The following is a 23,764-nucleotide window of genomic DNA, read 5'->3' on the forward strand; positions in this document are numbered from 1 at the left end:
ACTTATCAAAACTGATCAACTTTTGGTACAGATATAGATAAACTTCATAGATTCTGCCCAAACTGCAGGCAGTGAGACAAAACCAATCATAATTAAACAAGTGCTTACAGAAGACTAAACAAAGAGATGGGGTAACGTGACCAAGGACAGTCCCTTTTTCATCTGTCTTGTTTCTCAGCTTTATTTGTTCATTTATAGAGCAAATATACACTGAGCACCCAACTGTTTATTCTTAAACTACTCCCCAGCATAACAACCATAGTGTATTAAAGACTATAAATTATCAAACCCTGATCTATGAGTTTCATAAACATTATCTCATTGAACCTTCAACAAAAATCTACTGGTGTCAGTATTATTCATCTGGATTAGGATTATCTCAATACTCTAGTACTAAAAAAAGCTTAAAACCAAAAAAAAGGTAGATTCAGAGTAATGGTGAAAGCCCTTCTACCATTTCCCCTCCCATCCCTTTTTTTAAACAGAAATTCTGCCTGCAGAACTCCTTATTACACTAAGAGTCTAGAAGTGTTTTTTTTTTTTCTAGAAACTAACAAACCCTAAAATTTGTTATCCTCCCTAAAGTTCCTATTTGGAGGCCTGGAATTTAAGCCAATACATTTTAATCCCAATTTATAAGAGAACACCACTATCATAAACCCTTTTAAAAGCTGCAAAAACACCTACAGATACTGAGTCAAAGTTAGAAGAAACCATAGCAGAGATTTTCAGGTCATCTTCTCTCTCAGTTATGGGCCAAACACCTGTAATTTAAAAAGAAAAAAAAAACATATTTAATTATAAAGTAAAACTTACTGTATATAGTTGTTTTAAGGTGTTTCTATACCATATATCAAAAGACAACCTCATAAATACACTCACAAGTTGAAAAAACTGATGCATTACAGAGTGAAAAGCTTGATGCTAATTCTTTCCCCTCTACATTACTGTAAAGAAAAACTCTCTCTTTCTCCAAAGATGCTAGTTAAGGTGTGATCCATTGGCTGACCAGTATCAGGAATTTCAATGCTCTCTCCTTAGCTACTGGTAGAAGCCCAAAGAGTACAACCTTTTTGAAGGTACATTGGCTATAACTATCAAAATGTAAAATTCACCCCCAAAAATGTAAAATTCACATACCCTATGACCTAACAATTCTACTCCCAAGCATTTATCCAGTACTCCCAGACATGCCCAAGGAGGTTCTCTGCTGCTGAAGGTTATTAAAAACAAAAACAAAAACAACCTAAATCTCAATTATATTTCTATTAATAGAGAAATGATTAACTAAATTATGGTATATCCATATTGTGCAATGGTCCAAACCCAAAACTATAGATAAGAGTGCTTGTACATCTTTATACACTGACATGAAAAGATTTCCAAGACATGTTATTGATAAAAAAAAAAAAAAGCCAGATGTGGTACAGTGTATCTAATATGCATGTATTTGTGTAAAAATAATTATATAAACAGGAAAATATTCCTAAAGAATACATAAAAACTCTTAATAAAGGTTAGCTTTAATAATCTAGTGAAACTAAGAAATCTGGGGTTTACGCTTTCAGTACTATTTGAATTATTTTTACCATATTCATATTATTTTCACAACTTAAAAAGGGTATATAGTGCATAATGAAATATTATGAACACGTAAAAGACATCCTAAATTAAACAAGAAACATATATAATATGTACACATATATACATGTAGGTACATATGCATATATATATATATATATATATATGACAGATAACTGTCTGCCCACTTAACATCCATTCTTCCCTCCTTCTTTGTGGTAGAGCACTAATTCTGTTGAGACATTCACCTTCACCTCAAAAGTCACTGGTTTGGTCAAATCCAATTATGGTGATTTCATTCCCCTGACATTTTGCTATTTTAGGCATGAGCATGGACCTAATCCTGGCAGATGTGAGGTAAGGGAAGGTGGAAGTGGGGGTGCTGGAACATGCTTCTGGGAAAACTATTCCTCCCTAGTAAAAAGGCAGACTTAGGAGAAATATCTGTCTACTTCTTGGAAAACCATATTTGCACATAATGCCTGAAACTGCTGAAATCACCCTGTGACCCTGAGGGGAAATATTCCCCATACACTGAGGATGACTGACTGAAAATACAGAAAGCACTTGGATGATGTTACATGAATCAGCTGTCTCACAAAGAGAACTGCCTACAATTGCCACCAGGCATTCCCACCAATACTGCAATATTTGGAATAGGAATTTCCATAACTTAGTGAGAGTACAAAAGGCTATTCTTTGCCCACCCAGTAATGATTCCTCAGTTCTTCACTGAAAAAGAACCCAATTTTATTCAAAGCAACAAAGTGCTGAGCTAAAATGCTAAACTTCCCGGCCTCTTTTGCAGCTTTGAGTGGCTAGTGAGATGTGAGTAGAAGCTGTTCAGGGTGTGGCTTCCAGAAAAGATCCTTAAGGGAGCTGACTCAGCTGCAGATGTTAGGGCAGGAGTTCCAGAAGCCATCCTGGACCCTGGGTGAGAAGGAACTGGATTCCCTGATGACAGTGAAACTGCCAAATCAACCCTAGACTGCTCATCATTGGATTTCTCTTCCATGAGAAAGAAATAAACCTCTGCCTTGTTTAAGTCACCTTATTTGGGCATTCTGTTATGTGTAGCCAGACACAACCCTGAACAGTACATCTTTCAACAAGATCACCAAGTACAGAAGTTTCTATTACTCAATGGTAGAAGCAACTTAGTTATCCCAGACACATTTCAAATGGGGTGCAGATTTCCATTTATATGCCCATGTCTTAACGTCTCTCTTTCCCTTCCTGAAGACACAACTATGCTGTGTGGGAATTTACCTCAATATTGTACCCATTCCTTCATATCCACCCACCTAAGAACATATCAGCTGTCTAAATTATAAGGAAACTCTGTTTTTGAAAATGCCTACCGACAGACGTTGTTGACTACTGGTAACAGAAATGCTAGGCAGAATTCTCACTAATGAGTTGAGTATGAAAAGCTTCAAAATCCATGAGCCATACAGAAATTATTACTATAATTTCTTGATTACAACATACATTCCTCATATAACTTACACACATAAAATCAGCTTCAAAAACACTTTTATTACAATAGATAATATACACCATGTGTACAACAAAATGTATTCTTTAAATTGGCTTTAAATTTTGCTGCAATTCTTGCTTTGAAGAAATTTTTAAAAAGCTTTAAGTGCTGAACGTAACCCACAAGACTGTGAACTTTTTCTGCAGGTTAAAATCACTGTACTAAAATAGGTGGCATTTAAACGAATAACGAGGTCATCAAAAAGTTCAGAGTTTTAACTTCTCATAATCTTCTGTAATGAAATTATTTGGTACTTTTATATAATTACAGGTATTTTAATAAACAAATATACCACAATTTTACAAGTGTAGAGAGTACAAAATTTTTTCCATATATAGAAATAAAATACTTTTAAAGTCTCTCTTTTTTAAAAGATTCTCTTTGTTACTTTTTTAGGAATAAAACCAAACGATGGTGGCACAGAAGGAGCCAAGAACTTCAAATATTGACTTCGAGGTTTTGTAAATAATGAACTTCGCACCCAAGCCTATGGGTACATCCCTAGCTTAATTAGCAGTTATTTCAAGATACACAGAAGAATTAAGGTAATGACAAGTGAAACAGCCTAACCCTTCCACCCAAGGGCCTCACTATGGCCACCAAAAAATAAGTTTTAGTTTTAAGGAATTTTTCTGAGAAATGTTTTATATAATCAAGTATTAATCAAAATATCATTAGCACATTGTTTATGGAAAGGGCAAAATCTCAAGACACAAAATTTGGAGTGAAAAGCCACATTAAATTTATTTAATGAACTCCGGAAATTTCATGTTTTACATATATGTCACTCTTCCCCAATTACATTTTTAAATACAAAATGAGACTTGTAATTCCATTAATCCCAAAACACTAGTATCAAAAATGGAAAAATGTGTATATTGCATTATGACACATCTAATTTTAACCATTCTCTGTTTGATGGTGGGTGCTGACAACAAATAGGTTTTTAAATAATTCGAGGTACTTAAAAGACCTCGGTTTCACTGGTTTACTTTCAAAACTTTCTAAGAGAACTTGTCAAACCAAAGCATAATAACTTTATTTTAATATTCATATTTTTTAATATATTGTCTAAATTTCTCTGAATCCTTCTTCAAAATATAAACTCAAAAATACATAAATCTAGGAAAGTGATTGGACCAGGATTAAAATCGGCTCTGTTGTTTTGGTTGGCTTTTGATGCTCTGCTTCTTTTATTATTCCTACTTGTTTTAACATTTCTTTTATGTGAAAATAGTCCATATTTTTTCTCATTAAAAAAATACTTTTACCTGACCCTGAGAAGGGAACTTAAAGTAATGCTTTTCACATGTCCAACTCAAACTGCAGGATTGGTGTTTTGTTTCTCCTTTTAATTTACAATAAAATTATACCCTTGTGAATCCCAAAGTAAGATAATATTGAGTTATTCAAAACTCAGGAACTGAAAATATCATCAGCCTCTGAGTCATTAGAAATCAGCATACCGCAGGCTACACTCCATTTGGATGGCTAATTAACTACAAACATAAATTATATCGCTAGGCTGCAAATGACTACATTCTTAGCAACAAAGTGGTAACTCATGTCCTGCTTTGGTTTCTTTTAAAAGAAGCAACTAAAATTTTTTCAAGGATATTAGAAGTTAATAAATGACCACTCTGAATTTTAATGCTCCTCTAAAGGCTTAAAACCACTACCCAAAGAAACACTTATTCCTTTCTTAGAGTATAAAGAAAAAAACTAGATAGCACTGTCCCTGAAGCACACTAACAAAAGTACTATCTTAAATGGGACATACTTTTCAGAAGCTATAAAATACAAATTAAGCACAAAGACCTACCTAGTGTGTTAAAAAGCAATGCTGTTTTTACAAAAATAACTTTAATTAAGCCTGGGGAGAAAATTAACTAATATGTACAAAATAATATCTATACACAAAATAATATGAATTTTACAATGAATACTAAAATTAAATAATAAAAAGCTGCAAATGAGATACCTTGTGATTTGTTAACATCTTTGATGATTTTCTGAAGTTCTTTCAATTCTGTATCAAGTTCATCATAATTTAGTTCTCTAGATTCAACTTTTGGAGCTTGGAACAAAGAAGGGTCTGTCCCCAGGTATGAACACTGCAAGTGACCATCATCACTCAAAGTGACTATGACCCCCTTTAAATCACTACAATAAAGAGAAGAGAAAATCAAACATGATTAAAGTTTTCAGTGGATTTAGACTGGACCAACTAGATTTTTACTCAATTCAGCCTCAACATACCATTAAGAAAATGACTATATAATATATCTATTTCTAAAGTTGTACATCAAGGATTCAATTCCAATGTTTCAAACATGATTTGTATTTAAAAAGTACTCCCAATTACATTTCATCACATTACAATTCATCACATGAGGAACTTAATTGTTATCACAGACCTAACTACATGGCAAATCCTGCTCTAAGAGCTTTTTCAGGTACTGTATCATTTAATCCTCACTGCACCTCCCACTTGGCAGATTCATAATAAGCAGTGAACAACACATATGGAGCTACAATGGATCAAGAGCTGGACTGCTGGTTGGCCGAAGACCAGGGCTGAGGCAGAGGAGGGAAGACAGAACAATCCAGGGAAATGGAGGGAGCCCTGGGAGGCCTTGAAGAGAAATGTGCCCCTGCTCTTTTCCTTTTCCTTCTCTCTACCCTTAGAACTCATTTTTCTCCTCTTTCCCTGGGTTCACCCACCCTGACTCCTTTCACACACACTCCTACTCAAGTAGCTCTCTGGTCTGTTCTCTCTCCCCTTCACTCTTAGATAGAATTTACCCGTTTTCCCATTTAGTAGTTCTTTCTCCATCACTCTTCTCATCCTGATTATTGCTTCCCCCCCTCCAATTTTTTCCCTTTTCCTTCTCTCTTAGGCTCACTTATTTCTGTTATACTCTAGAAATTAATCATAATATGTAAGTTATAGACAATTTCAGCATAAAATGTTTAAAAATAAAATTTGTAAGTTTTTCTGAACTTGCTATAAAAAGTATTTGAGATGAACACTATTTGCTTCCTCTCTAGCTTGCCCAGAGAAAAATAAATTCAACATTGTCATAAGTCATTTTGAGCTGATACATAATAAATTTATCTTTGCTATGGTTTCCAATGGCCTTTGATTTTTTAAAAAGTTTTCAACGCTGTTCTAAAGGTTAAATATTAATCAAAAGCAATTTTAAAATTTTGAGCAAGAAAAGAACTTGAAAAAAATGTTGCTATTCACCTGAAGAAAAGGAAACAAGGTATATATAAGGGTCTAAGCATTATTCAAAACAAATAAGAATTTTTAAAACTTCCCAACTTTGGGTCACAGCAAGTGGTCAGCTCATTAACCTAAAAGCTTCACTTGGCTGAGAGTAGATACTACCATTACTCAATCCTTCCCATGAGGTGACCACCAGCAACCACTTTACCACCTGCCTTCAATATGATATGCTTATGTACACTTTCTCCAGGGCTTATACATAACCCTGGAATGTGACTGCAGAGAAATAAAAACTATATTGGTATCACTAATTTAACAGCTTGAAAACTGAAAAAAGGGAACTTGGGTTGTAGCTCTGACTCTGTCCCTAAGTAGCTGAGTCAACTTGGAGAAGTCTTCCTAAATGCTCTTATGTATAAAATGAGAAGGTGAAACGAGATGATCTTCAAAGGCCTTTAAGTTTTATGAACTGGTTCTGTAAGTTATCTCAGAAAATAAATACTCCCAAAATAAAATTATTGCTATCACCCCCATAGGATCTCTGGGCCTGATCCTTTCTTTGCAGGCAACTGAAGCCACCTAGTGGCCGTGGAAATCCCAGCTTCCAGTTCTGACAAGGCCTATTTCAAGAGGGCAAACCTCCATCCTCATTGAGTTGTGACTGTAGTCTGCTCCTCATTCCACCCAGACCTACTAAAGCCTAAGAATCCAATGAGTTCCAAGAAGATTCTAGGATGCTAAAGGGCAGAGCTTCTCAGATAATGCAGGGATCACTGGTTCCTTGAATCCAGAGGGTATTTCTATTTCATCTTCACTCTTCGAGTGGTCCATTATATTGGAAACCTAGCATGAGCCAGTACAAATATACCTCACTTCCAAATTTATTTCTTTGAATTGGATAGTTTATTATTGAATCAGTTTCACTCCAATGTTTTAGACAGCAAATAGCAACAATTTAGACACAGGGATTTAACTAAAAATTTATCTGAACCTATTAAGTTTCTGAGTTCAGATATGAAGAGTTTGAATAATAGTATACATGTATTTCCTCAGCCTCTCAAAAAAAAATTCTTTACAGGTATTTGAGGTATCCAAGTGGAAAACGGAGGAGTCGGGGTGTTCCCTCATTGAAAGAGCTTACCAGCAGTCACCAGAATGTCTTAACAGTAAATTACAAAACTTAAGCAATTTACCTTTTTTCTAATCAATGGTATCAGAGTCATTACATATAATTTAGATTATATAGATTTAGATCAGAAATTTAGACTATAGACAAATTCATTTAACATTGCATGTCTTATTCCACAGGAACATAAACACAAGCCCTAAAAACTTCAGACTAAATCAGTAAAATTTCTGTCTAAAACATCTATGATGGGACAGACACTTTGACACAGACCTATAGCACTACTTAATAAATAAGTAATGTCATCACTTGGTATCTTAAATGCAAAGGACAAATGTTAAAATATATTGTTGCTGAAGTTAAGCCCAGTTTAACTATAAAGCCCAAATTCAGTATAAAAGAAAAACACAATACAAATTTTTAATCTACTTAAAGAATGTTTTATTTAACAATAAATATTGTCCATGTGAGTTAATGTGTAAAATTTTGTGAGTGACAGAATTTTGTGTTGCAAGAAGCCATCAAGTAAATCAAGTATTGTGTACCCTATTACTTACATCTTTAAAGTGAAGTTAACATTGCCAAAATTAAGGTCTCTATATTGTTACTAGTCCTTGAAGCACATTAGCTAAACCAAGGCACCAGAATAATGTATTGTATGAAGAATCAAGGTCAAAATGTTATGTTCATAGGACATATAATAATTTTGTGATTTTTAACAATGGAGCATGAAATTAAACAACAGAGTTAGTTCAAGAATCTGAAAATAATCGTTTCATCACTCAGTAAGCAGATCCCTGCCTTAACAATACACTCAAACAAAATTCTAGATGGATTTTAAAAGTTAAATTTAAAAATATGAAACTACAAAAATATTTATCCACCCTTCGAATAGAAAGAACTTTTACTACAAGAAAGCAATAGAGGAAACTACAAAGGAAAAGATCTCTAAATTAAAGCACAAAAAAAAAATCTGAACCTGTTATATGCTTAAAAAAACACCATGGTAAAAAGAAAAAAAATGAAAGACAAACTGGAAAAACCTGGCAACTAACATAAAATACATAATTTAAGTTGAACCATATATAGTTATGGATACTCAATTGTTTTGACCTATAAAAACAATTTTATATGTTTCATCTAATATGTAAAGAACTTTTACAAATCAATGAAAATAAGAGTATATCCCAAAAGAAAAAGGTCAAAGGAAATGTACAATTCACTTGAATCAGTAACTTCAAAGTTAAGTAGTCTATGAAATTAAAACTTTTATCTATTTCTCTATTTCTGAGAAGGCTAATCTATAAAAGAGCAACCTGAAAATATTTGAAATACAGCTCAACAGGGACAGAAAATGAACAGTCTCTTTCATTTGCTAATACAATAAAACAAATGAATAATAGTTTTAAAAACAAATGAAAAGGAACATGAACTGTATCTAATGGTCTATTGTCCAGCCACATATTATGCAAAATAGAAATATTTTAAGTTAGCAAATTGCCAAAGTCTGGTTTTTATTACAATATGTAGACATTAGAAATCTTAAAAACTTAAATACTATTTATTGTACCCAATTTTTACTCTGCCTTAATAAGGAGCATATGATTTAAAGGCACTTTCCTTTAGCACAGCAGGCAGATTCAGTGCAGGCCGCCCTTCCTCAAACCCATCAGGCTGGACCCGGTCACTTGAACATATTTTGAGTCACTGCATTATCATTTATTTAAGATATGTTTATTGAGCATTTGCTACATAGAAGCTACAAATGCAAATAAGACATGGTGCTTACCCCATAAAAAAAATCCAGTCTAGCTGTAAAGGATAACCTTTAAAAAAAAAATACCAATTGCAATAGAACATGGTAGATGCTATAGCACAGTAGGAAGAGAGTACAGTGACCACACATGAGACAGCAGAGCAAGGCTTCACAGGGCAGAGGATGCAGAAGCTGGATCCTGACCTACAAGTAGATCCTCGGAGATGAAAAAAGTGGACAGACTGAAGGCAGAAGACTCTGACCTTGGTGAACTCGTTCCGTCTCATGACTTTAAATACCTTTTTTTTGTGCCAGCTCCCAGTTTATAACTCCAGACAGACCTCTTTCCGAAAGTCCAGCCATGTACATCCAGCAGTCTATGGGATATCTCCACTTGGAAGGCCAATATACATCTAAAGCTAGACATGGCTACAACTGAGTTCTGATTTTGGCTCTTCCCCTCCAACTCACACCTGTTCCCCCTGCAGCCTTTCATTTTCCCAAGACAAGGAGATATGTTATACATTCAGTGAAGCAAAGAAGCTCAAAGTGGCTGTATCAAAGAAAGTTCGGAGGGGCATTATGACAAGATGGGGCCAAGAAATGACACTGAGTTAAACTGTCCAGGCTCTTGTAAATTCTATTAAAATTTTAAATTGTATCCTTAAGCAATGGGAAATCACAAGAGGTTTTAAAGTAAAAAAATTAAAATTAAAATTAAAATTAAAAAATAAAGGAGTGAGAAGTAATACAATCAGATTCATCTTTGATAAAGATCTTTTCTGATTGCAATGTGGAGAGATCACTCTAGGTAGGGTTTGTACAGGAAGTCCAGGAAAGAATGATGAGAATGGAGAAAAGAGAACAGATCAAAACACATTTAGGAGACATTACCACATTATCTCATTTAATCCCCCCCACTAACCTTATGAGGAAGAGGTATTGCCTCCACTTTACAGAAAAATAGAAGGAAATGCAGAGAAGAGAAAATACTAGATTATGGTTACCACAAGGTAATAATCAGAGCTGCAGAAAGCTGCAGACTTTCTGGCTTCGGATTTGAAACCTTCCACTTCTACATAGCTCCCCTCTGAAGGCAGCAAATGATACTTCACGCAAAATGTTTTTTTTAGAGTAGACTATGTTTTCAACAAATATAAAATGCTAAGAAACAGTATGATTTGATATTTTACTGAACTGTATTTAAGTAAACTACAGAAGGGATTTTTTAAATTATTTTTCTAAGCACAAGCCTAAGTATTCAAGAATCAAATATGGAAAATAAAAGAGAAAAGGAAAAGAAGCCAATTCTACATAAAATGTCATGTGAATGATATTTGTCTTTAGTCAACAAAGTTAAATACAAAGTGATTATGGCTATTTTCTCATATTGAGATGAAATTAGCTGACACAACTCTTTGGAATTCAGTAGTAAAGGCATACTCAATGGCCATTTAGAAGTTGTTATTGTCAGCAGTTTCCAGTTTTGTATATTTAGAAAAAATTTACAGTGTCTTTGGATGAGAGTTATCAATTGTTAAAATTACCTGAGTTATAAAGTACATTGATGAGTATCTACAGAATTTAACAGGCACGTGGCTTTCTGGTTAGTTCTTTTGAAGACATTATGTCTTAAACAAAAGAGAAATATTTTTTATATTAGAAATACCTCAAATTATAATTGTTCTTATGGTAAAACCAGCTCTGGATTCTTTCATGCCTTTACCAAAATAACACTGAAACAGAAAACAAAAAGAGAGGGGTGCATGATTTTGTTCCAGTCTCTTTTTTATATACTATTGGCCTCTCATTTCTCTGCTATATTTCATTTGCTCATCGTTCATTCACTCATTCATTCATTCATCATTTTCAAACATCTGCTATATGCAGGATACCATTTGAAGTGCTATAGAGCATACACAGATAAAATTAGAAATTAGCTGAAAGAGATTGCAACCCTGTAAAAGAATGACATACACCTTGATAAACATAATATAGGGTTGAAGACATAAGAGCCATGAGACAGGTATAAAGTATTTCAATGTTCAGAAGTAGGAATGTCATTTCTAGCCAAGGAGATCAGGGAAATTTTGATGGTGGAAATAAAAGCTTAAGCTGAACACTGAAACTCAATCTGTTCTTCAATAATTGTTTCTGAAACCTAAATTAACTCAAATGTGATTTATAAGCAAGTAAATGATGTCAATAGAACTTTGAAGTTAGTTCATATTCAGTTTTTCCCAATACCTAAATGTTTTGAACCTCCAAGTAGTAGCAGGGAAATATACTACATGGCTATATACAATGCACCATTATTCCACTGTTCTTTGTGGCTATATAACTTGGACTGAAAGTGCTTCTTAGGGGGAGGGTATAGCTCAGTGGTAGAGTGCATTCTGAGCATGCACAAAGTCCTGGGTTCAATCCCCAATACTTCCATTAAAAAATATATAAATAAATACAGCTTTTTTTTTAAACTGCTTCTTACATGATTCTCATGATCAGTCTGTATTTTACTCTTGTCTCCTCAACCCTTCCTTTGAGCTACCATCACCTTTCTATTTAAAAGTAAAGTCCTATTTTACTATTATTGTTATTGGGGTTTGGTTTTTTTCTTTGGTGGGTTTTGTTTTGTTTACTTTTTTGTGCTTTGATCATAAAGTTGTACAAATTTTAAGTGATCTTAAAATCACTGATAGGAATGTAAAATGGTTTAACTACTGTGCAAAAAAGTCTGGTAGTTTCTCATGAGATTAAACATATACCAATCCTCTGCCCCAGCAATTTTACTCCTAGTTATTTATCTAAGATAAAGGAAAACACATGTCCACAGAAAGGCTTATACAGAAAAAGTGATAAACAAGTCATGAGATAGTCACTGAATGGAACATTACTCAACAATTAAAAAAAAACAAATAAAATAAACAATAAAAATGCAACAATAAAAATGTTGAAAAGTATTATGCTGAAAAAAAAAGACAGATATAAAAAGTACAAACTGTGTGATTCCATTTATAAGAAGTTCTAGAATAGGCAACATAAATATATTATGAAAAATATACAGTGGTTATCTGCAAGCAGGGGAGAATGAGATTATTAACTAGAAAGGGACACAAGGAAAATTTCTGGTGATGCAATTGTTCTACAACTTGAGAGAACTATGAGTTATACAGGTATACCCACTTGTCAAAATTGTACATTAAGGTTTGTGCCTTCCAATTGTGCCTTATTCCTTTAAAAAAGGAATTAAGAATAAGAATAGAGTAGGTAGAGGTGTAGAAAAAGCAAGTATGTCAGAACATCGATAATTGCTGAAGCTGAGCACTGGGTACAAGGGAGTTCATTGTACCATCATTGTACCATGCATTACTTTGTATATACTTGAACTTTTTCACAATACAAAATTTGGGGGGTTAAAAAAAGCAAATAAAATGTATACATACACACACAAATATGTATAAAATGACACCATCAACACAAAACACCTAGAGAGATGATGTATAAATCTACCTTGACATGACCTGGGGCCTGCCTAATATTTTAGCTCTGGATTTAGGCCATAAATGTTCTCCCCTTCCCCACTCCCACCCCTATTCAACCCTCTCCTCCATCCTGCCCATTTCTCTTTATCAGTTTGGTAGACTGCAAAGATGGCCAAAATTTTCTCCCTCTATATATCCACGGCTCTTGCAATGTGGCTTTATAGTTCCTCTTATCAAGGATTGAAGTCTATTCCTCCACCTTTTCTATCTGGACTGGACCTGTGTCTTGCTTTGCCTAAGAGATGAAGAGACTATCCTTGATTGGCAGGCTGTAAATCCAATTGTGTGTGTCCTTATGTGAGACAAAAGAGAGAGAGAGAGAAGACACAGAGAAACACAGAAGAGAAGGCCAGATAAAAGAGACAGAGAGAGATTGGAGTGACATGTCTACAAACCAAAGAACACCAAGAGTTGCCAGAAGCTACCAGAACCTAGGAGAGAGGCGTGGAATAGAATCTCCCTCAGAGGCTCCAAAGGCTGTTCACACCTTGATTTTGGACTTCTGTCTTCTACAACTATGAAATCATAAATTTCTGTTGTTTTTAAGTACTAAGTTTGTTGTAATTTGTTATAGGAGTCCCAGCTAACCAATATACAAGCACAGAGCAGAAGAATCATCCAGCTAAGTCCAGCTCAAAATTGACAACTCACAGAAACATAACCTAGATAAATAGTTGTTTTAAGCTACTAAGTTTTGAGATGGTTTGTTACACAGCAAAGCTGATTGACACAATCAACCCTGCAACTACCCACTCCTCTTTTAAAAAGTATCTCTTCTATAGTCAGTCAATTTATTATCTTTGCATAAAACAGACCACCTTACTATACTCACTAAATAATACTTCTATGATAGCAACTATAAAAATGTTATAGCACCTCTTTAAATTTTTGCATATTTGTCACCTTTGACCAGGCTGTAAACTCCCTCAAGGCACGTATTATGTAACATTGAATTTGTATCCCTCATTGCCAGACACAATGACTTCATCTACATGAAATTTTCCAAAAGAATTCACTCTAAATTCATCTTTATCTACAACTAAGTTATAAGCAAGTACAAAAACACCACAACATTCCATATACCAATAAATAATTATAGATTAACAAGTAAATATAGAAGACCTGTGTAATTGCCCATAATTACTTTAAATGGAACCTTAGAGTCAACAACATGGGATATATTCAACTTCATTTACAGTTTTCTAATATCCCTTCCTTATTCCTTCTAATCATCAAATAATAAAGTAATGCCAAGAGGAATATGAAGATAGAGCTTGCAGGTGGTAGCTCTAACTTGGCACTGAGCTTTGAATGTATAATACCAGAAGGCTAGTAGCAAATATATTCTCTCCTAAGGAAAAGAAGAAAGTTTTCTAAAGTAAAAGTTCAAAGCAATGAACCTTTCCGTAAATAAAACTGGATGTTGGAGCCCTTCCCTGATGCATGAAAGGAGACATGATTCTGTGCCATAATTTTCTAATGTATTAAGCCCTTACCGGAATTAAGTCAGGCATTAAGGAAACCACCTCTGTATTTTTAGCTCTTATATTTTGAAGAGTTATCTTTGCAGTTTTTTGAAAGTAATATGCCTTGTTTGTCCTTCTCTGTACAACCATCTCTCAGGCAAAGTTTCATATCAATACATTTTAACATACATAGTTCATACTGAATACAAAATCTTGGCGTCAGGAAGAATCAAGCGTAGAACCTATGTTTCCCAATTCACAATGAGGTGTGTTTTTTTTTTAACCCACCCTTCCATGTTGACTTCCCAAGAATGGAAAATTTAAAATAATTTTTAAGGTGTAATTTGAGGTTTGTGTAAATGGTTTTCAGTTGTTATTGCTATCCACAATTAGCCTCGATAATCAAGAGGTAAATTATTTAATAGGAGAGACATGGTAATTAGAATGCCCAAGAAAAGGACAAGTAAAATCAGGGAGCCAAGGCCAGCTTCCAAAGATATCATAGTAACAAGAACGCTGCAAAAAGAAGTTGTCACAGCAAACTGCAGAAATTACAAAGTTGTAGTTGCGTAGACTGAACAAAATACCTTTTGTAGTAAGGATATTTCTAAGCATCAAGAGCTCAGATGTTAGCTTGTTCTTTCAAAACTAACTCTTACTAGAATTACTAGAAAGTCAACACCAGACTATGAAATCTGGCTAATTTTGTTCACAAGACTAAATAGGTAAATTGCTAACCAGGAAAAAAAAAAAGATGAAACTTCTAGAAGTGCCTATTTTGCACTGAGGAAGCAAAACATGTTTATAAGGTCTTAACTCTAACTTCTTTCATTATTGAAAAAAAATATATTTATTTAGCACTTACTGTATCCAGGCACCATTTTACATATTAAAGATAGACAGGCAGGTTACACTGGTCATTTTCCTCAAAGAACTTAAAGTACAGTGGATGATACAGATATGTAAATGAAACAAGAATGTATGAGGCATGCTCTGATGGAGAATGGACGTAAGCAAGGGAGCCAATAGAAACAAAGTGAAAAAACATCAAAATCAGACAGTGAGCAGAGAGAACCATTTCTAGAGGAGAAAACACAAGCAGGAATTGAATAAGAGAAGGAGCAGGGCATTCCAGCAAAAAAAAAAAAAGCATTCTCCTCTAAGGGGACACACACACACACACACACACACAGAGCAAAGTACAGGGCCTTCAGGAAGTGTTTTAAGGCCAGAACCAAACAGATAGTCGACAAATATCTATTTGAGTATAAAATATGCCAGTGACAGTTTCAGAGTGAGAATATCAGTAAAGAAACCACACAAAAATCTCTGTCCTCTAGGAGCTCACCTTCTAGTAGGGAGAGAAAAACAATGAACAAAAGAAATAAATATACAGTAAGTTCAAAGGTGACAGATGGTATGGATAAAAAATAAGAAAGTGAAGTAAGACTCAAATTGGACCTAGAAGGAAAAGGATGATTTGCATAGGCTGGGGTGGGAGTTCCAGAACAGTGGAACAGCATGACCATAAGTATTAAGATATACATGTTTCTATTAGCCAGAAAGGTCTATTTTTTTCCCAAGAGGACTCAGATGGAAAAGTGATTGGTGATAAAAATACGAAGTCTTTTAATGTCTTGCAAAGAATTGTAGATCTTATCCCACAAGAAACAGGAAACCATTGAAAGTTCCCAGTGGAGGAGAAACGATAAATTTTCTCAGTCCTCTTCAATTTCATATGGTATATGACAGAATTGTTCATGGCCCTTCCATTCACTCATTCAGTAGGCACTCTCTGTGCAGCTACATGATACTGTGTTAAAAAATAATATTTTTAAAGTAACACTGTATACATGTCATAAAAGGTTACAGAGGTGTAGCTCATCTCTGGTCACTAAGGAAGTTAGGAGCTTATATCCCATTCTAGATAACACAAGACACTATGTGCTAAATAATATAATGAATGAACAAAGTTCAATAGTAGCACAGAAAAGGACATTACAAAAATGTTAATATTGTGAAAACAAGAAAGGCTTCATGGGAGATTTGACAGAAAAAAAGGCATTTCAGGTAGAGAGTTTTAGAGGCACACAGTCATATGTCATCTCAAGTGCAGTATGGTTAAAGCATGGCAGAGTCTTTTTTTGCATCACAATTAATTCAGAAAAAATGCAAATGTTTCTGGGCCACATTACTTTTCTTTCAAAATTAAAATAGCTTTTAATATGCCCCATGGGGGAAAGTATATGTCTTACTATTTAGATTAACATCCTATTGAAGAATGTCAGTGGGAAAAAAACAGTGACTACTATTCTAAGCAAATAAAGTGTTAATATATAGATATTTTTGAGGAGAAAAATCATGGCAGCTTTCTAACACATCATGCAGTGAACAAGGCAAGTAAGTGAAAAGACTACATGGAGTGAGAAACTACAAATGTAAATGAACCAGACTATGACAGATCTTGAATGCTGTGAGCTATCTCTTTTATGCAAGACAGTAAAACAATCAGGCAATAGTTTAGAAATGAGCCCTTTAAAATACAAATCCGATCACACAATTCCCTGGTTTAGAAACCTCCAATGGTTTCCCATTTAAAAATCAAAATCCTTTAAACAAAGCTATGACCCCTGTTTATTTGACCAGTCTCCCCTAGTCAACTCTCTTCCACCCCTTCTCCCCAGCCCTTCATTCCCTATCCTTCTACCACACTGGCTTTCCTCCAGTTTTTTGGAACTGTCATTCTCCATTCCTGTTTGGTGCCTGGTATGCTCTCCCTCCTCTCCCTTTAAAAAGGATCTTTGTCTAATTCAAGCCTAGTCATCCTTCAGATTTCAACTCAAGTGTCAGAACATTTTCTCAAGACCTCACATTTTAGGTCAGGTCCCTTGTTTATAAATGCTCCCAAGCACCAGGTACTATTCCTACAGAGTTTTTCACTGTTGAAATAATATCTTTACCTGTGCAATTATGTATTTAGTCTCAATCTTCTCCACAACAAGTTCCATAAACTCAGTGACCATGACTGATTTGCTCATAAATGTATCCCTAGAGCCTAACACAGTATCTGCCATTGAGAGAGGCTAAATAAACAATTAATGAAATGAAGAAAGCCAAATAATTATCTGTTGTGGGGGGCTATCTTGTGCATTATAGGATGCTTAGCAGCATCCCTGGCCTGTACCCACTAAATATCAATAACTACTCTTCCTCCTCCAGTTATGACAACCAAAAATGTCTCCATTGTCAAATGTACCCTGGGGATCAAAATCACTCCCAGATGAGAACCACTGAGCTAGGAGATCATACATCCTATTTTGCAAAGGGCAATTCCAGTTTAATGCCTGCTGTCCTGGTAAAATTATTAACACCACCCCCTTTCACCCTCAGAAGTATCCCAGTTAGTAAACTATTTTGTCATCCTACCTGGATGTATCTTTATGGGTTCTCTCATCCAGACCAAGTAAACTATTATATACATAATGACCCTGGTTTTACTTCTAACTTAGCGGAAATTATAGCATTAACAGTATTTCCAAGAAATACGGTTTAAAAGAACAAAAAATACCTATCTTTCTATTAGGCTTTGGAATTAATAGAAATAGTACAATAACAGTGGACAGAAGAAACACGATGAATTACTAAATATGGGAAAAGTATAAAAGAAAGAAGTCAAAGAAGATAGCTAAATTTTATCTTTAGAGAGCTGGATACAAAGCCATCTATCAAGATTAGATGTACAACAGGAGGTGGGTTGGATTTTGTGGAGTGGATAGGGAGATAATGAAAATAGCAAGCCTGAATTCTGAAGCACCTCCTCAAAACTCGGGTGTTACCCACCAGACACATGTAAGCACAGGTCTTGCAAGGAAGCAGATCTTTGTCGTGATGTGCTCTGCTTGTTTGGCTCCAATGCCACTGACTTCTCTTACTTCTCTACTCTTTGGTTTTCTTCAAGGGCTCTTCTTCTAGCCTTCTAGCCCTAAACATTACTCACACTTCTCCCCACTCTCTTAACTCTGAGAATTCAATGTTCTATTAGCTATGACCTCTGCACTGATGATTACTAGCATCACACCTAGACTGTATTCTCAAATATCATGTGGCCAGAGTATTTCCACTTGAATTATATTAACTTTCAAGTATACAAGTCTTTCTAGTCTATAAAGGACTTATGCACACATTTATTTCTACCTGTGTACATCAGTCACCTTAAACTAAATTCAATATACTGGAAACTAAATTTTTCTTTCTTATAAATCTTTCCATTGCTTTCAGAATCACTACAATTAACCTCATAACCATGTTGCAAATAATAACCATAGTTATTTCTCTACTTCATGCCTCTATATAAAAAGTCACTGAATCAAATTACTTACTTGCTTCTGAGTTTCCTCATTTGCAAAATGAAGCAGTTAAACCAGATGATCTAATGCCCCTTCTAGCTCAACTCTGCTATGATTTTAAGTTCTTTAAGCTCTTGGACTCATTCACCATTACCTTAGTCTAGGCTAATGATTCTCAATCCTAGGAGTACATTAGAATCACCTGGGGGATCTAAAAAATCATCTATAGCTGGTCCTTCTGGGGTCTAGAGATCAGTGTTATTTAAAGGCCCCCTGATCCAGTGATTTTAAAGTCACCAAAACTAAAAGTCACAAGTCTAAGCCCTCATTATTGCCACCTCCACTTTGCAGATGAGGAAATTCAGGCTCAGAGAAGTGACAAGATTAGTTCAACTTTTCATAACTAGTAAATAGACCACACTCACTCTTGATTCTAAAGCTCACATTTTTTCACAGTGCCAAGAGCAACTATTTATGTACAATCTATACCAAATGATATAATGCTCGCTTTAATGTGGTTTTAAAAATGCTTTCTTTTCTCCCCCATATGTGTACAGTTGGTGTCTCCAAAAAGGCTATAAGTCAGAGATACAGTCTTCTGATTTCCTCTATAGAAACTATGTCAGGACTGAGGACTTAAGTATAAAGTCTATTTTTTAAACATTTCTTATAAAGTAGTGATTTCAGTTTGAACTTCTTCTTGAAAACTGGCACCATAATTTAGAAATACTATCAACCCACTGAGATGGAGAATCAATACGGTACACAGTTCAGGAGGAAAGGATAATCAAGCTCGGAACTCTGTGAATGGTGCTTTCCTATAGCTCTATAAACTCAAACTACTAAACATCAAACCTTTCGTGAATAACCAAATCTTATGACTAGATACCTTAACAACAGTAATTCTTCAAAACAATTCAGTTAAAACAAAGAATTTCAGAAACTCACTATTTTCTATTTTCTCACCTACTATATTCCTGCCTTAAAGTTTAGTCTAATCTTGACAAATCAACCTCTAAATTTCCTTTCATGATTCCCTGTAGGCAGCTTAACCTTAATTCTGTCCTTAGTTTCTTCTTCAGGCAGAGCAGAGGGTTTTGTAATGAGATGCATCCTCCAACTCCAATTCTTCCTAACTTGATTCCATGTTTCTCTATGGATGCTGCACGTGGTCTTTGTGGTCTTTGTGGTAAGACCTTTGTGAGGCAGACAGTCAGCTAGCTGTCCGAATTGCTGAGAAAATCAATCAACAACATCTTGCCAACTTACCTTTTACCAGTCAGAAGATAACATTTGTACACCTTTAACTCCCACCCCTTCATAAACATCATATATTCTAATGAACACATGTACTTCATTACTACCTGGCTGTTAACTTTTTCTTTCGTAAATGACTGAGGTCATTTTGAGACCTACTAACAATATCTAGCCATTGGTTTGTTTTATAACTTCATTTTGGTGGAGTATAAAATGACTGTATTGTAACAAAATACAATACAATTTGAATGGTATCAAAAGGTTTCATTACAGCACAAATCTTTCTCCTTTCTGTAGGCCTACAGAACTAACTTATTTGCAGTGACATTTAACAATAAACAAATTATCTAAATCTATTGGAACTTAGTCCAAATAAGTAACATCTTTAAGTCATAAAAGTAAAATATTCCCTGATGTCTATCAGCCTCTACAACTGAGAAATCAGTAGTAACAAATATACCAAAAATGCAGTATGTTAAGACAAAGATTGTACTTCTAAACTGACAGCCAATTTTTTAAACACATTTCAGCACTAATAAGGAAATTTTTTTTAATCCTAGATGATAAGCCATCAATAGTAACAGATCACACAAGGCATATGCTCTTCTAAGTGGGAAATGAAAGTAGCCTTCTTTACGGTTACTAATGCTTCTGCCTCTATCACTACAGACTGTAAATTCCCTTAGGGTTCAAATGACTTCAAAATTTTGCCATCACTTTAAAATCAAATAAACACAGACCACAAGAAGATAAAATTTCTCAATTTTGTTACTGTATGTGTACAGCTAAGTGATACTTTTAAAGTATCCTTTCAAAAGATACCCAAATGCTTGTAACACTAAAAATGTAGGTTATAAGCTGAAAGTTGAAAATTATACTATACTGCAGTCACTAATGAATTGTTTGTCATTCAATCAAATTGCTTGGTATTCTTCCTTTTTTTAATTATATGATTTAAGGACATAAGTCTTGAACTTAGTAGCTTTTTAGGAAGACTCCTCACAGATCCTGCACTCATACAGTGTTCCTGCAAATATCATTATTTCATTCAATAGATTACCGAACAATTTACTATTTCATTACTTGCCAAAATATTTTATTCTGTGCTACTTCTATTATACATCATGCTGGAGTCATAGGAACACTGAATTTAAAGGGGCATTTCAATGCTGAAAATATGAAACAAATTATTCTGGTATCTAAAATAACCTAACTGTGAAAGCAACTCCTACACACATGTGGTAATAATTTGCAAAAGCTATCTTTTATTGGATTCTAGGTAATAACAATGGCATATGTTTTTCGTACATCTACTCTTACAAAACAAATTTTTCACAACATAACCTTTCAAGAAATCAAAATGCTTCAGATACTTTCCATCTTGCAATATCAATCCAATAAGTCAAATATCTGGCTTATAGTACTTAGTACACAAACTTTTTTAGATTATTATCAAAAGAAAAGCATTTCATCATTTTTACTCCAATACAGTTAACAATTGTAAAAAGACTCTTAAACATTTTAGATTAGAAAATTTACTGTTTTATTTTTTTCTACATTTTCTTGTCCTGAGTAACAGGATAGAATACGGGAAACTTTGTTGATGCTAATATAAGATGAATTTGGTGTATGGAAGGAAAAATGCTTCAATAGTATGATGGCCTTCACTATAGATGGACAATTCATTGGATAAAATAATTTTTCTTTTATAACAAATAATCTTCTACCATCTTCAAGATTCTTCCCTTTGTTTCATTTTACTGTTTCTTAATTTACATAATGTTTCTCTTTAAAAAGTATTTGTCCCTTCAAAATGCATGATTTCATCATAAAGTGACAAAGACAAAAGAGAATGCTAACAAGTCTATACAATACTATAATAAGCAATAAGAACCCTAACAATCAACTGCCTCTATTCTATCTTCTTCCCTATCATTCTAAGTAAAGGGCAGGGGGGAGTCTACCCTTTCCTTCTCTTCTTCTACACTCCTGGCATTAGAAAAGTGAAAGAGAGAATTTTGTTAGACTCTCTTTGATATTTCCTGACTTCCTGTACTACCATCAATTGTAAGTTAGAAACAATGATCATTCATACATACACACACACACACACACACACACACAAATGGTACCCATGTGAGGTAATGGATGTGTTAGTTAGTTTGTAGGAATTATTTCACAATGTATACATATATCAAACCATCACATTGTACACTTTATATACAATTTTATTTGTCAATTATGCCTCAATAAAGCTGGAAAAAAGAAGCAACGTTAAGAAGGAATATGTAAAAGTAACTAAAAAAGGAGCTTTTAATTTATTTACATCAGCCCTCATTAGCTACTGGTTTCTTTATTAATTTCCTTTTTAAAAAATAACAATTAACACTCCAAACTTTTGGATCCTCTTGAAATAAGTGCTTTGGAAAGAAGCAAATTGTGAATAAATTCATAACTTTAAGCCTATCACAGTAAAATTTCTGAAAATCAAAGTGAGAAACATCTTACAAGCAGCTAAAAAAGGACAGACTACCTTCAAAGAAGTAAAGAGTTAGAACACCACAGCTAACTTCTCAATAGTAACTACAGAAGCCAGATGACCAATGGACTGATATTTTCAAAGTGCTGAAAGAAAATACCTGCTATCTAGAATTCTATACCCAGCAAAAATACCCTTCAAAAATAAACATAAGATAAAGAAATTGTTTCAGACAAAGGAAAAAAATCAAAACACTTACCAGCAGACCTATACTAAAAGAAACAGCAGAGGGTATTTTTCAGGCAGAAGGAAATGATCTCAGATAGACACTTCAAGATTTAGAAAGGAAGATGATCAGTGAAAAGATAAAAATGTAGATATATGTATATGTTATTTAATGTCCCAAGTTCATTACTATTTTCTGAACCTTTATTATATCTACCTAGAACAGGGATAGTATTGATTTTGTTATTCATATTTTAAAGAAGAAGAAAAAAGCTGAGGCACATCCAAAGTTAATTTGTTCAAAATCCTAAAGGTAACCCTGGCAATTGCAAGGAATGAATTTTGGTCTACATTCTCCGTACGAATGCATGCTGTTTCTGAAATCTATAATTAAGAAGACAAAATAAAAAATTAAAATTAAGAAAAGCAGGTCAAATGATTAGAGACAGAAGCATAAAATCCTGGCCTCTCTGATGCTTTGACACTGAGAAACTATTTTCTTGGTAGTGCATCTGTGAACTGGATATTTTCCGTTTGCCCTGCAAACTTTCCATCTGTTTCTAATCTGCTCCATGCCAGAAGAAACTGACCACTGCATCAAAAGATCCCTTTTCCTCTGGCTTCCAGTTGAATATGGCCAATGAGGATCACTGGCAAGAGACTGGAGAGAGGGAGGAAAGTGGAGCCGGGGTTTATTTCCTCAGCTCCTTCCCTGCTAGGTCATCAAGGTTGGTTGTATTCCTCAACCTAAGGCAACAGCTCTTATCAGATGGCACTCTCCTATAGCTAAAACTACAGTCTTCAGGATCGAGTAACCAATCCTTTCTTTTGTCCTTTGATATATAGGGGTGGTAACAGTTCCCATTGTTGCTAGTCTCACCATCCCTTCATCATCCCTTGTTATCTCTTACTCTTGTCCATCACTCATCTCTCAATTACACCATTTGAGTGTGCCATCTACTTGCTGCCAAGATCTATATAACTGCATGCCAATTTATAATACGGAATGTAGTAAAAATAGAACAGACACTAGGAGCTCAGACTCTAAAAGTCAGAAACAATTGAAATTGGATCTCTGCTCCAAAACTATGTGGTCTTGGAGAGTGTGCTAATATCTCTAAGCCTCTCTTATCTCATCTGTAAAATTAGAAAATTATACTAGCACCTGCTTCAAAAATTGTTGTTTGCAATGAGTGTGTATATGTCCATGTATG

The 23,764-nt window shown here is 34.5% G+C and overlaps 1 protein-coding gene across 7 annotated transcripts in view; it reads right to left on the reverse strand.

Moving 5' to 3' along the window:
• BBS9 (Bardet-Biedl syndrome 9) overlaps window positions 1–23,764 on the reverse strand; it is a 380,232-nt gene that overhangs the window by 231,867 nt on the left and 124,601 nt on the right. For all 7 annotated transcript variants that reach the window (XM_072964696.1, XM_072964692.1, XM_072964694.1 and 4 more), the window contains 2 exons: window positions 5,103–5,284; window positions 688–764 (listed from right to left, as the gene is read on the reverse strand). In XM_072964696.1, the coding sequence (XP_072820797.1) occupies window positions 688–764; window positions 5,103–5,284 (259 nt within the window). The remainder of the gene's footprint in view (window positions 1–687; window positions 765–5,102; window positions 5,285–23,764) is intronic.

The sequence above is a fragment of the Vicugna pacos genome, chromosome 7 (assembly GCF_048564905.1).
Source record: "Vicugna pacos chromosome 7, VicPac4, whole genome shotgun sequence".
NCBI classification, from domain to species: Eukaryota; Metazoa; Chordata; class Mammalia; order Artiodactyla; family Camelidae; genus Vicugna; species Vicugna pacos.